This window comes from Paramisgurnus dabryanus, chromosome 17, assembly GCF_030506205.2.
Source record: "Paramisgurnus dabryanus chromosome 17, PD_genome_1.1, whole genome shotgun sequence".
Lineage (NCBI taxonomy): Eukaryota > Metazoa > Chordata > Actinopteri > Cypriniformes > Cobitidae > Paramisgurnus > Paramisgurnus dabryanus.
In genome coordinates this window covers 22,482,814-22,498,522 of record NC_133353.1, presented here as the reverse complement: position 1 = coordinate 22,498,522, position 15,709 = coordinate 22,482,814, and the positions used below count along the sequence as shown (strand labels likewise).

Here is a 15,709-nt window from a genome sequence, read left to right as displayed (position 1 = left end):
TAATCTGAAGTGAAGCGGTTTTTGTAACATTGGGTGAGAAGTCCATGACCTCAACTGTCTTGTGAGCATGTACAGCTGTAAGTAACATACTGCCTTTGTAACACATTTAATAATTATATGGATTAGTTTTTGATGGATAGATGTGCTTTTTGGAGCTTAACGTTTATGTTCACTTTAGCGACACTTTTAATGCTGTTTATCTAATAGTTGAATATATGATAAATTACTCAAAATAATTTTCATTGTTTTTTATTTGCCAGAAATTCCCTATGAAAATACATTGACATTTTAGCCATTACAGGATAAACCATGGCATGGCTAATAAACAAAACACGTCAAGATGTAACACGTTGTTATGCAAACGACAGCAATGAAACTAATAAAATGAAACAGCAATTAACTGTCATAAAACTAAAATAATGGAACATTAATGTAACATATAATGTAACAAAATTCCCAACAAATAAAAAAGTTACATAAGAATAAACCTTAACAATAATATTATTTACATTAATCTGATGCATCAAACAGACATTTATGGGATTGTAATTTAAAGTTTTCATTTCATAAATATAATGTATTCTATCACCAGGGGAGTGTTAACCAATTAACAGGTGCCTAACACAGCACAAAGTTTTGACTAACAAAGCACAATTTCTACATGCATCATTTTCTACATTGAGTCTTTGTAAAAACAGATAAGACAAAGGACGCATTTTCACCAGGATTTAACGTGCATGGTACAATCAGGTACTCTCCTGGCTCCAGCCTAAATAATTTCATCACTTCTCTCAAGTTTTGGAAAACGTTAGTCCCGGCCAAAGGTCTTTGAGTAGTAAAGAACGAAACTGGAAACTTCCCAGTTTCAGCTTTCATCTAAAGGAAAATTAGAAATGGCTTGATTACTAGAGTACAAATATCAATAATCTAACATATAATATATACGAAATCTGAGATGGTACTTGCCTCAGGTGGTATCTGTAAAAGTGAAAAAGAAATATGAATAAAAATAGCAAGCACAACAGTGAAACTACACACAGTACTACATATCACTGGATGCTCCATAAGGATACTACGCCTTTAATTTCCAAAAATAATTGTGAACTCCTCTAATCATACATATAATGAAAAAACCTTCAACTTAACTAACTTTGTTTCTCTCTCAACAGGTATTGTTTCAGAATTGTAAAAAAACCTTGTACTTTGTATAAGCACTTCTTGTATTATTGCTTCCCTGTGACAAATCGTTTGATTGTTTCCTTGTCTTTGTAAGTCGCTTTGTATAAAAGCCTCTGCTAAATGTAAATATAAATGTCATGAAGAAGTACAATACTGACCTCAAAAACACAGAAGCATATTAAAAGGTTGGTGAACTGTTTTCTGTGTCTGTTCTCTTTGTACTGCGTTAGAGACACCAATATGTTTTCAGGGCACTTCCCAACAGCACAGTCATCATCAGTCTTCTCAATCTTTACACGAAATTGAGGATTTGTCCAGAAGGTTCCTACAGAACATCCAGTTTGAATCATTTATAATCTGCATCTTTATGTAACCTGTCCTTTTTGTAAGTCACACTGTTCTTTTGATCTTTGAGCCTAAAAATTGTTATTCATGATTTGCTCAATCCAATTATAAGCATTATTATAATTATAAGTATTTTTTGTGCCTGGGAATAATACTATTTGTTAATATGATCAAGAATGTAAGTACTTATGTTATTCCTGCTGCCACCAGCTGTCCCAAAAGTCCACTGGCCAAAATAGTATTTGGAGGTCCAAGAACATTTAGAGGTAACATCCAGAAAATCAGGAGAGAGACAACAGATATCCATGTTATCGAAGCTTTTGGTGTAATCTTCCACTGACATCCTGCAATAAATATTTGGGTTCCTAAATATACGTTTTATTTTACTGTAAATTATTTGGAAACTGTTGTTCATACTTACCAGAATTCCCCGTTATCAGCCACAGAAAGGCAATTTTTGCGATCTTCTGCACTCACTGTCATCCACAAAGATGATCTGAAAATTTGTTTTGCAAAAACAATTTTATGTATAAATGTGACTACAACTTAATGACCAACCATGAGTAAAAAAGTTTTTAAACATTCTTTAAAAATGCCTTAAGCTTCATACATCCACTTTTTTATTTTAAAAACTTGTTATGGTTGACAGAAGTCAACAAAAGTTAGACCCAATAGACCCTAGTGCAGAACCAAGACATTACTGTATATCACAATGATCTGGAGGATGTGACTATTTTGTATAGAATATGTACTGCAACTGCATGTGTGCATTTCTGGGCTTGTGAAAATGTTACAAAATGCATAAAAGTAGCTCTTACTCGTCACTCCAATTTCCTTTCCATTCACCCTTTGCCCATGGGTTGAACATCCTCACGAGTCTAACTGGTTGTCCTCTACTCATTACCTGTCAAACACAGTGCCTTATTAATGGATGGATCATGTATAGAGTAGGGCTTAGTTAAATAAATAGAAAAAATCACAAAGATATATTCACACAGACTCAGAAAAGAAAAAAATAAACTTTGACCTTGTTTATGTATCCATTAAATATTTATTAAGTGCACTTTTTCTTCTTTACAATCAATCTTTATTACAAAGAAATAATTCATAAAACTATGGTCAACATGAGTTTAATCAAGACGGATGGTTTCAGTCTTACCTTATAAACCCCTGTCACAGTGTAGGCATGACCCTCAACTATGCCATTAGGTAACACTGTGTTTTTTGATGATGCCTATTATTATACAAAAGCAAAATAAAAAAATAGGTACAGAGCAAATCACATAAAATGTACCTTGGGGGGAGGGGTCTAAGATACTTCTAAAACACTTCTGTATTGGCTAAGAAAAATTATTTTACAAGTCAATACTTTAATTTACCATGCAGTGAAATGTAAAAGCTAAAAAGATGCCTCTGCTTACCCCTTGAGGTGTGCTACAGCCCATGAGTGTTCTTGACTTGAATGCACTTTCCATCAAATTCCACAAGTTAGCAGGTGCTTCTTTCAGGTCAAAGTGCATGGGCACCCCACCAGAGAAGTCAATGAGAGCCTCAGATACAAAGCCACCTTGTAAGTCAGCAAAGGATCCGCACAACCTGTAAGGGCATTTCATTTAATACTAAGCTATAATGTCATAGATAGACATTTGTCTTTTTAATCGCTTCCAGCTGTACACTCTTAAAAATAAAGGTGCTTAAAAGATTCTTCACAGCAATAACCATTTTTGGTTTTTCAACGAACCTCTCGGTTACGACTGTAACCTCTGTTACTGAGATAGGGAATGAGATGCTGCGTCATGAAACGACAATTTGGGGAATGGCATCATCCTTCACGCATCTGAATAATTTGTTAAACTTGTCCATTTTGTACACTCAAAAAAATTGTTTGTTCAATCAACATAATTGAATTAAGGAAAACTTTTCCACAAAATTAGATTAGGCTTGTACAACAAGAATACAATAAGTTAATTTAAACAAATAATCTTTTGTTGCACCAACTTAATAAATATATTTATATTGGTCATAAAAATATCTTGTTCAATAAACTAAATTCAGTTAAGGAAAACTTTTCCACGTAATTATTTCTGGTCTGTTCAACAAAAACAAAACAAGTTCATTCAAGCAAAAAAGTCTAGTTAAACCAATTGTCAGTTTCTATATAATACTAATTAGCATAAGCACACGTTAGCATGCTAATGACACATTGGATGAACATGTGAAAAGAGACTGATCTTCAAACAGTCATTAACACAGTTAGTGCTTTTTAAAATAAGTACGTATGTCACATCCACAACTTAACCACAAGCGCCACTCTTCTGTACGATGGTAACCAAACAATTCGTAAAAATATAACACAAAATCTTCTAAATCAATAAGATAAACCAACATTAAACACTATAAAGTCTTTCTCTTTACCTAAAAATGCATAAAATAACACTTAATTTAAAAAAATACTCTCCAAAGGCAGTTGCATGCAAAGCATGCTGGGAAATACAGATTCACGGCCCAGTAAGTAATAGCAACAAAAATCATTAATGTGGTCCCAATATAAAATTATTGGGTTCATGTAATTTTTTTAAATTTAAGCAGATTGAACATTATAAAAATAGGTTGAGACAAAAAAATAAAAAATTGTGTTGTATTAACTTGTTTCATTTAAGTAAATTAAACAAGGTGCAAAAATATTTTTTTTGAGTGTAGGTGAAGAGAGATGACATCACAAGTGCGAAGGATACCGGAAGGCATAAATGAGAAGTGCAAACAGTGCCTGTCAAATTCTTGAAAAAAAGTGAAGCAAGCACTATAGGGACTAGAATCCTTGTGTATATACTTTGATCTCGGGTATAAAAGGACTTTAATTTTGCCTGGAGTGAACTCCATACACGAAAGAGAAGGAGATGTTTAAAGGTCACCCTCCCTGATCAGAGAGGTGATGGCCAAAATAATTGATTATTGAGTGACAGAAGTTGTCTGTACAAAACTCATAGGCTCCAAGGGATGCCACGATCCCTTCTAAATACAGTAAGGTCCCATATCGGATCTCTCCAATGGTGGACAGTAACAAAGTAAATGTAATTAGTTTTATTGCATATCTGCACTTTAGTGACTTCTACTTTCCCCTTATTACAACCCCAAACACTGTAGAAATTGTGAGTAAAAAAGGAATGGAATAATTTACAAATCTCATAAACTTATATTTTATTCACAATAGAATATAGATAATAAATCAAATGTAGAAAGTGAGACATTTTGAAATGTCATGCCAAATATTGGCTCATTTTGGATTTCATGAGAGCTACACATTTCAAAAAAAGTTGGGACAGGTAGCAATAAGAGGCCAGAAAAGTTAAATGTACATATAAGGAACAGCTGGAGGAGGACCAATGTTTAGGAATAGGAATGTTGTCCCATTCTTGTCTAAAACAGGTTTCTAGTTGCTCAACTGTCTTAGGTCTTTTTTTTCGCATCTTCCTCTTTATGATGCACCAAATGATTTCTGTGGGTGAAAGATCTGGACTGCAGGCTGGCCATGCAGATCCTTCTTCTACGCAGTCTTGACGTTGTAACTGATGCAGTATGTGGTCTGGCATTGTCATGTTGGAAAATGCAAGGTCTTCCCTGAAAGAGACGACGTCTGAATGGGATCATATGTTGCTCTTAAACTTGTATAAACCTTTCAGCATTGATGGTGCCTTTCCAGATGTGTAAGCTGCCCATGCAACCCCAAACCATCAAAGATGCCGGTTTCTGAAATGAGCGCTAATAACAACTTGGGATGTTCTTGTCCTCTTTAGTCCGGATGAAATGGCGTCCCAGTTTTCCAAAAAGAACTTCAAATTTTGATTCGTCTGACCACAGAACAGTTTTCCACTTTGCCAAAATCCATTTTAAATGAGCCTTGGCCCAGAGAAAACGCCTGTGCTTCTGGGTCATGTTTAGATATGGCTTCTTGTTTGACCTATAGCGTTTTAGCTGGCAACGGCGAATGTCACGGTGGATTGTGTTCACCGACAATGTTTTCTGTAAGTATTCCTGAGCCCATGTTGTGATTTCCATTACAGTAGCATTCCTGTATGTGATGCAGTGCCATCTAAGGGCCCGAAGATCACGGGCATCAAGTATGGTTTTCCAGCCTTGAGCCTTACGCACAGAGATTGTTCCAGATTCTCTGAATCTTTGGATGATATTTTGCACTGTAGATGATGATAACTTCAAACTCTTTGCAATTTTTCTCTGAGAAACTCAGAAAACTATTTTTCGCCGCAGCATTGGGGGAATTGGTGATTCTCTGCCCATCTTGACTTCTGACAGACACTGCTACTCTGACAGGCTTTTTTATACCCAATCATGTTGCCAATTGACCTAATAAGTTGCAAATTAGTCCTTAAGCTGTTTCTTATATGTACATTTAAATTTTCTGGCCTCTTATTGTTACCTGTCCCAACTTTTTTTGAAATGTGTAGCTCTCATGAAATCCAAAATGAGCCAATATTTGGCATGATATTTCAAAATGTCTCGCTTTCAACATTTGATATGTTGTCTATATTCTATTGTAAATAAAATATAAGTTTATGAGATTAGTAAAATATTCCATTCCTTTTTTACTCACAATTTCTACAGTGTCCCAACTTTTTCTGATTTGGGGTTGTACATTTTAAAGTCAAATATCTTACTTTATACTCTACTACATTTGAAAAAATCTGTTGTTCCTTTTTACTGGATAAAAAATGTATCTGGGCAAACTAAGATGCACGCGTCAAGCCCCCAATCAGGATACAGCTTTGTTTCGAACTTGTTTTGTAAGCGTCAGAGCAGCCAGCCAGCGTATCTTTCAGAGAGTGAAATATAACTGACTCATCACAACACCCATGGCCTTATTTATGCAAGTTTTTTTAAGTCCTTGAAAAAAAGAATGAGTCCTTTATTTCCAAGTGTCTTCTTTGTGGTGGTGATGACCCAGTGGATAAGACACACGCATTTGGTGTGAGAGACCCGGGTTCAAATCCACTGTGACACACCATTGTGTCCCTGAGCAAGACACTTAACCCCTAGTTGCTCCAGAGGGGTGCGACCTCTGACATATACAGCAATTGTAAGTCGCTTTGGATAAAAGCGTCAACTAAATGAATAAGTAAGTAAAATGAATAGGTAACTTTGCCTGCCTTGAGACTGCTATTTCTTTTTACAAGAATTCTCATTAAAATTTTAAAGGAAAACACCAAATTTTTCAATATTTTACTATGTTCTTACCTCAACTTAGACAAATTAATACATACCCATCTTTTTTCAATGTGTGCACTTAATCTATGTACAGCGCGTTGTTAATGTGTTAGCATTTAGCCTAGCCCCATTCATTCTTTAGGATCCAAACATCCTCAATGTACTGCACATGAAACAAACAACTAAGGGATAACTCCCTCAGTAAACCAGGCTTAGGCTCTACTTCTTAAAGTAGAGGGCGCAAGATCTAAGGAAAGACGGTCTTAAGGAAATTCCAGATCTGAAGCAACGTAGGCAGTTAACTAGGTCAATATGATTTTCACCACACATAAAGTGAAAACTCTATAGCTACTTTAACATATATACAGTACTGTGCAAAAGTCTTAAGGCCACCACCACCAGACTTGTTGTTTTAGAAGTTTTAATGTCCATCCATATTTATTTTTCATTAATTTGATCTATTTAAAGATACAAACAGAAAATACAGTAAATATGTAAAAAATTGATTATATGTCTTCTTTAGGCATCATCTTTGTTTAGTGTGACCTCTCTTGGCACTAAACACATCTTGAGTATTTTTGAGCAGAATGAAGTAAAAAGACTAATTTCTTTAAAAATTAAAAATTAGGATTTTGCCCTCTCCATAGGCCTCTTGTTTATCGGCCCTCCACTACTTTAATGGGGTTTACCTTGGTGGAAAAAACCCTATAAACCTGGGGGGATGAACAATGAACTGCGACTGATTGGCAGGGCATTGATTCCATTTTGCTACATTATTTTACATTGGATTCATAGTTCTAAAGATGAACCTGTAAACTGTAAGTTGACATGCCCAGAAGAGTCATAAACAGTGGGGTTAATGCATTGATTTTCAGTGGGTTCAATGGGAGGGGGTGCCCTCTGAAGGCCTGACTTACCGCTAGGGCCACTTAGTGCCAGCCTTACAGTTTGCAATAATGACCATTCTGAGGTCAGTTTTACTGCATTAATCTGTGGCTGCTTTGTGCCCAAGGCCGCTATGAGGAGCTATATAAGCCTTGCCCACTAATTAGATTTAGTGCAGCATTTTGTAGTGAATGTTGAAGACTTCAGGGATGATGCCAGCTCGAGAAATAATATGTATTAGGAGTATCTTTCAATAGTGGCAATGTTCCATTCTCTTTATAGCCTATTATGCTTATGAAGATAGATGACGTGCTTGTGTAAACTTTTCCATGATTTCCATGCTTTAGCAAACGTGTGAAACATGCTATCATTGTCTGACTCATCAAACAATGACGCACTGGCCACTGGTCGGGGCGGGAGAAACTGACATGCGAGTTATAATCTCTATCAACTCCTCATATCTGTGTAACATTCAATAGACCAGTGGGGGCGGGGCTCAAACTGTGAGGCACGCGAACATTGTCTGACTCATCAAACAATGATGAACTGGCATCCAGTTGGGGCGGGAGCATCATACTTGTGAAGTCATCTCCCGTCGCCTATAAGATGGACTAGTTTTACAGATTATTCAGTTGCGCGAACACTGGTGGCGTTCCCCAAAACATTTCATGAAGCAGCTCACAGTTCCCTTCGCAAGGGAACTATTTCTTCCACACATTTTAATAACTCGAAGAACATTTTTTACCACAAAGAACCTGATGTGAAACAGAACGTTTCATCAGATGTTAAAGGTTCTTTATGGAACAATAAAGGTCCAAAATGGTTCTTCTATTATGATATCATAAGTGTATATCCCTTTATATTAATATTAATATCAGATTTGTATTATTTGTTGTTCATTTTTTAATACTTATTAAGTTTTAACCCCTCAACATTTTTACAAATAATTTAATGAAGTGAGATACAAAACAAATATTATCGAGATTCAATACATAAATAATATAATTTCATCTGTTAATCATAAATGATGTCCTGGCACTTACTTTGCATAAGCTTTCTCCAGTAAAGCAGGCCAAAATTCATTAGGTGTTCTTGAATGAACAAAAATTAGCCTGTCGTTAATTGTTGGCAGTCGGTCATCAATGACAACCTCAATCCATTTCCCAAACCGCCAGAACTGTGCAATACACAAAACACAGAAATTCTAAGTCAATGATTGATAATATAATATTTATATATGAAAACTAAGTAAATTATACAATACGTGCTTACCTTGAAATGAAATATTCCAGCATAATCCTTGTCGAATGACTGTTCAGCTGGAATGACTTTGTCCATAATATCCTGTTGACAGCTAAGCGCTCCAAATGAGGCCAAAAACCAGCAGTTTCCTAAACACAAATGAAAACTTGCTTCTCTGAAATCCTGTACACCAAGGGTTTTCAAACTTTTGTCAGCCTAAGGCTAAATTATTAACTTTAAGCACCCCCTGAGATTTAAGTTTAAGTTTAATTTATAGTGGATTCCCCTGAGATTTTAAGTTTAAGGGCACCTATTTCATTGCTAAAAAACAACATTGTTTTGTGTATTTAGTATAATACAATGTGTTTGCGTGGTTTATGGTTAAAAAACACACTATTTTCCACATACCGTGATTATGTATAAAACTCATCAATTTGAAAAGCGCTGTGTCCCTGATTGGCCAGCTAATCTGTACGTTGTGATTGGCGTAAATATATCTGAAGTGAGCCGGAAATTTGACGCTCCTTACCATGTTTGAAAGATTCGATCACAATGCAATGCTGACAGGAGTTAACTTACAGGCTGAGTCCGAAGCGGGAGTAATTACGATAATGTCGGTCTTATCTACATCACCAATCCCAGGAAGTAAACTGTTGCCTACAGTCTGTGTGTTTGTTGTAGTCCAAGAAAAGAGATTAACGTTGGAGATGATAACTTGCATCATCATTTACTTTGGGATTTGTACCTTTTACATGTCGTTAACATGTACTGATACACACGTACACACCAAAGGAAATGAAAAATTGTGAATCAGACTATAAGTGTCCTTTAACATTTTAATAATTAAATAGCACATTTACATGCTTAACTTCAAAAAACATCTATTTTTCATCTGTTTTAAAGTTTTAATCGATCTTTATTGTTATTATTACATGGACCTTCATCTGGTAATTTTTTTATTGGTACATAACATTTTGTAATAAAAAATGTTTACAATTATTAATTAAAATGTTATGATTTAGTTGTAATTAGTTGTTTGTAATCAACTCACAAACCCCCTGCAATTCCCTTGTGAACCACCAGGGGTTTGCAAACGACAGATAAAACCCTTATGTACAACATACAGTTCATTTGAAATTTTAAAGGTCCCCTGTGTAAATTTTAGTGGCTTTTAGCAGCGAGACTGTGAATTGCAACCAACAGCTCAGTACACAGCTTGGCTGTAGTTAGAAGGGATACAGCTACAGCCAGTGGCGGTAGGTGACTTCTACAAAATATGTGTTCGGGGTGTCATGTGTGTGACTCGTCATGTTGAAATATATGTTCCATGTGTAGCCACCACAGGACAAACATGTCATTGTCTGAGACAACAAACGCGCTCTATAGAACAGTTTGTCCATTTAGGGCTACTGTAGAAACATAGCGTGGCAAAATTGTGACTTTCATGTGAGGGGACCCACAGAGTATGTAGATAAAAAATGTATCATTCTAAGGTACAGTACAGTTCATTTTGTAAGGTCTTTATACACCCTGTATAATATGGTTATGTATATTATATTGCATTTCTGTCAAGAGATCCTTCTAAAAGTTACAAAATGCACCTTTAAAAAGATGTAAAATCACATAAGCCTGATAATAAATTCAAATGTACCTAATTTAGATCCCTGGGCATAGTCAAATCTGGACACTCCATCTACAACAAGACAAGGCTCGGATACAATTTCCTAGAAATAAAGAATAAGAGCATCTACTGTCATAGCAGCAGGTCAAAAATATACAGAGAGAATGCAGTGTCACAGTATAGAGTAAAACAGTCAGGTTTGGGAAGTAAAGCTTTAAATAATTTTCTCCATAGATATATAAGTGGTAAGAAAAATGGTCAAAACATGTTAATGCTTACACCTAAAAAGTTCATATTAGTATCTCTGAGGTAACTTCCTGGTACCAAAGAGTGCATATTGGAACCTCAAAGGTACATATGGGAATCAAATGTACCACTTTACCTTAATATTAGGACCTCTTTAAAAGGTACTGACCCAGTGACAACCTGGGACCATTTTTGACCATTTCTTCTGACAGTGTACAGTACATACTTGTGAGTTCCTGTTTTATATGCAACTAACTCCCTAGATGTGTTGTTCTTCTTAATAAGTATGCTTTACTAAAAAGTATACTCTAGTTTCATGCTTTAACTGAGTTGCATATAGCTTTAAAGACATTACATAATCTTACCTTTTCAGTTTTCAAATACTTTGAGGAAAACTTTTTTAAAATCCCAATGGATTTTTTTTCCAAAAATACTTGCAGAAACTGTCATACTTTTTACATACCGGTGGTCTTTTCCACTTCACTAGGGCCATATCCCTATCAGACAGCAACCCTTTCCCAATAGAGCTGAAGTTTGCAGGAAAGGAATCATCAATGTACTTCATTTTGTTGGAGAGATAAAGCTTATGCAACAGCTGGTAGTCTTGATATTGGAACTTCACAGGGTTGTTTGAAGAACCCACTTCATCGTCATGTCTTTTGTACATATCAGGGGGAGGCATTTTTACTTGGAGGACCCTTTTTCAGAGAACAAACAAATATATGCACATAGTTTTACATTTCGATATCACAATCAGATAATCTGTCTTAGTTCACCATAAAGTGTTTGTTCCTACATATATGTAAAGAATAATTGACGCAGGTTCACGTCATGCTGCATTACCACTTTGGGTGTGCATTATTTTCAAATAATTTAAAAGACCAGAGTCATTTATTCGCCTTATACACGGTTACCACAAACACTGCTAAGACATTGCTCTGGTAAGACATTTGCAGGTCAGGTGTGCGTATATCAAAAAATAATCCATAGATCAGAATAAAGTATTCAACAGCCTTGTGGTATAAATTATTATAATGGCCTATTGGTTCCAATGGGTGCTTTGACAATCCTCCTAAAATTAGTTGTAAGTCTTTTTGTTTATAATATACTGACATTAACACTTAAAAGCAAAATGTTTCAGTTATCAGTATTATCCATAGCAATCAGTCATTAGTTATTAAAACAATTAATTGTTTTTTGCAAGCAATTTTAATCTTTAAAAAACTTTGGCAGTGGATTTTAGGGCAGCGGTTAGTTTCCCTAAAAAAGGGAAGGAGGTAACTCCCATATAATCAAAACAAGTGATTACAACCATTCTAACATTTGTAAAATAATTAATTAAAACATACAATATACAACTGACACTTCACCCCCCCAACATTCAAAACAAATCTTTGTTTGATGTCAAAAACATCATGTCTGTAGCTGAACTACAATGCCAATAATGAAAAACACCTAAAATGTTATCAAAGCAGAAATTTCAGTACAATGTTTTTTAAGTCCCAGTTTCTCCTTATTAAGCAGTTCCAAGTAAAATAAAAAACGTACCATTTAATATTTATATTTAATTCATTTAATATTTAGATTTACACACAATAATATACTGAATTATTTATATAATTTAGTTTGGTTCCACATAACACATTTAAACATTCCTAAAAATATATTGTTAAGTAAAAGATATACATATCTTACCTGCAACGATCCAATAAATAAACTTTACACAACGTGTTTCTTGCTGTGTATCTGGTTTTATATTGTTCTTGCTCCAAACTTCTTTCAAGGCATCTGCAGGATTCAAAAAGCTCCACCCCATTTTTCGCTGTGTCCACCCTTACTATACAAACATCTCATTGCTTTATCACACCCACTGAATGTCATCGTACAACAAAACATCAAACTAAAAAAAATATAATTGGTGTGGCTTCCTCAGGCTATACTGTGACTTGCATGATAAAACAAAGGAATCAACTGAGAGTTTCTTTCTTTTCAAATCAGAGCAGTTTTCTTTCTAGTTTCACCAATAATATTTACTTAAAGACTATCTATAAAGCATAACTCCAATTACCATCATTTCAACATCCACATGTCAGTAATGTTACACATGATATTGTATGGAGCCATATGTGCCATTAGAGCATGATTGCTCTGTCATATTTACCCCATAAAAATAATGATTTGCAAATCTCATATTTTATTTACAGTAAAACATAGAGAACATAAATGTCTTAACATGTTGAGACAGTGACAGCAACAGGTAGGTTTTACAAAGTAACAGATTGAGAAACATTTTTAACTATTTAGGTACTTTAACTATTAAGTACTTTTTTTAGAGATCACCTCATTCTATTTTCCCTTGCTCTTACCAAACCAATTGAATTGAACTGGTGGCCAGTTAAATTTAAATGTAATTTATTCTGGAGCCTTTGGACCACACTAACGATACATTCACATTACGTTAACGCTTAACGGAAATCTTGTTTAAAGCGTGGCCAACAGCCAATCACAGTGGCCACAACCTATGCTCCAGTCTTCCATATATGTAATTGGCTGGCTCTGCCTAGGTTATTTGCATAAGGTGATCTGATTGGCTGATGCACGTGTTACCGCTTGAAAAGTTGAGAAATGTTCAACTTCTGCCACGAGCAACAGCACTAACACGGCGCCGACTGATCCACAATTCAGTTCGGCAACGCATGACGTCACCTATTAAAAGTGAATGGGAAGCGTTAACACTCACGCCCCGTGTGAATGCACAGTTCGGAATTGGCTAACAGTTCATCAGATGTTGAATTTTTTTTCCGCTGCTTTCAAACTGACAACACATGAAGTGTGTTCCCATGTGACACGTTCTCTGCAATTTGTAGCTCTCTATCAAGACTTACGGTACATTCACACGGGGCGCAAGCGTTAACGCTTAACAGAAGGCTTGTCTGAAGTGTGGCCAACAACCAATCACAGTGGCCGCTACACATGCTTCGGTCTTCCATAAATGTAATTGGCTGGCTCTGCCTAGGTTATTTGCATAAGGCGATCTGATTGGCTGGCGCATGTGTTACCGCTTGAAATGTTGAGAAATGTTCAACTTCTGCCGCGAGCAACGGCACTGACGCAGCGCCGACGGATCCACAATTCAGTTCGGCAATGCATGACGTCATAATTATAATTATAAATCACTGTTCAGGTGATTAGTATTTTCTTTGGTATGCATGCACAACATTAACTCATTGTATTTCTCTCTACTACAATGAAGATACACGTGTACAGTGCAGTTTGTTGTGTGCTTTTGTGGAGAATTAAGTTCATTGATTGATTGACATAGACTCAGTCCTGAATACCTTTTATTACACATTGTTATATAAAGTTAAATGACAATTTAAGTTCAGTCTTTATGAACACCAAGTGAACTTAATTGTTTACAAACTCCAAGTTTGGTGAACTTAAAATTTTAAGTTCAGTCTATGTGGCCACCAAGTTAAGTGAACTTAAATATATAAACATTTTTGAGAGACCCATTACTTAATTTAATTGAGGCAACGAGTTTACTCATTACAATTAGTTCAGTCAGTTCAGGTAAAAAAATAAATAAATATATATATATGGACACTTATATATGGACACTTATGGTGGTGGTTATTTAAAGACTTTTGACAGGTCAGGTGTGCGGTTTACAGAAAAATAATCAATAAATTTAAGGCAAACAAAAACAGTTCTTAGAATTTTCTTTCGTAATTCTGTATTGAGGCACATAAAGCTTTTATTCTTTTATTCCCCTTTTTAATTACGCAAAACAGATACGTTTCTTCAGGCGTGTCTCACGTCATAATTGTGGAATGCATGACAGGTAGCTGCGTGTAGAACTTTTCTAAGAAACATCACCACCTCATTTTATTTCAATGTTTAATTACTCTAAAAATAAAAGGATAGCTTCAGAGAAAGATATATTGAGAACCAAATGGCAATAGCCTACTGTTAACCTAATACATTGTTGGACAACCTTTACAGGCAATCACTCCAAACAAGAGCATTCTGTAGCACTCAGTAAGACTTCTTCACCTATCAACTATGGGATTTAATAATAGGGGGTTTATATAAGGCCATTCCAGAATACTTCAATGTTTTGTTCCTGGCCCTTTTTGACTGCTTTTAACCACGTGTTTTGAGTCATTATCCTGTTGGAGGACACATGAGACACAACTTTTTGACAAAGGGCAGTATGTTTTGCTTTAGAATTATTGATAATCTTATTCTGTTAAAACGTGTGGTCACATTCAGGAAGGATGGATTCAGTCCGATTGATCTTAAATATTTAAATAATACATGAAACTGTATTCACAGAAACATCAATATTTAAATAATACATGAAACTGTATTCACAGAAACATCAATATTTAAATAATACATGAAACTGTATTCACAGAAACATCAAGCTACTTGAATATTTTCTTAATAGCATTTACCTTCTTTTCATCCTGAGCTCTTCAGACGACTTTTACATTACTTTCTCTGGTAATTTGGATCAATTGTGATGCACACAATGATATCAACCAGCTGAACAATAAAAATGAAATAACTGATTACAAGATTGTGTAAATCTAAGAAAAGAAATGTTACTTTGTTTGTTTAAAATATCACTATAATACAATCATTTATGATCTTTTTATGAGTACTAACAAATCTGTCTGGGTCATTTCAAAATATGTAGCAAAAACAATACTTCTTCCAATATTCACAGACATTTGCATTGACTTTCCTTCACTTTTTATGAGAAATGAAGCATTGATTTAATGAGCTTTATGAGAACCAACAATTTGTCAACATCTGTATTTGATATTTTTACAGTATTTTACTGTATATGTCGCATTTTTCTTTTGTATATGTTCAAGATGGTTGATTTGAGTAGTTCAATTCACAGCATTGTATCACATTTTATAACATTTTCAGGCTACATATCTCTATTTTAAAAAAGAT

At 35.1% G+C, this 15,709-nt stretch overlaps 1 protein-coding gene across 1 annotated transcript; it reads right to left on the bottom strand.

Annotated features, from left to right (window-relative positions):
* Nucleotides 1-233: 233 nt before the first annotated feature.
* On the bottom strand, nt 234-12,562 carry LOC135778192 (calpain-1 catalytic subunit-like). The gene is made up of 13 exons (XM_065288655.1): nt 12,434-12,562; nt 11,202-11,436; nt 10,523-10,595; nt 8,902-9,020; nt 8,673-8,806; nt 2,946-3,120; nt 2,684-2,758; nt 2,343-2,428; nt 1,946-2,020; nt 1,711-1,868; nt 1,338-1,504; nt 967-978; nt 234-876 (listed from the first exon to the last, which is right to left on the bottom strand). Exons 2-13 carry the CDS (start codon nt 11,418-11,420, stop codon nt 667-669), a joined length of 1,503 nt encoding a protein of 500 aa, XP_065144727.1. The 5' UTR covers nt 11,421-11,436; nt 12,434-12,562; the 3' UTR covers nt 234-666.
* Nucleotides 12,563-15,709: the final 3,147 nt, after the last annotated feature.

Excerpts from the sequence above, each read along its gene's own strand:
- LOC135778192 (XM_065288655.1), bottom strand. The coding sequence starts at position 11,420 with ATGCCTCCCCCTGATATGTACAAAAGACATGACGATGAAGTGGGTTCT. Across the intron at positions 3,121-8,672 it reads CTGGAGAAAGCTTATGCAAA|GTTGTGCGGATCCTTTGCTG; the intron begins GTAAGTGCCAGG and ends ATGCCCTTACAG. Across the intron at positions 2,429-2,683 it reads CTGTGACAGGGGTTTATAAG|GTAATGAGTAGAGGACAACC; the intron begins GTAAGACTGAAA and ends TGTGTTTGACAG.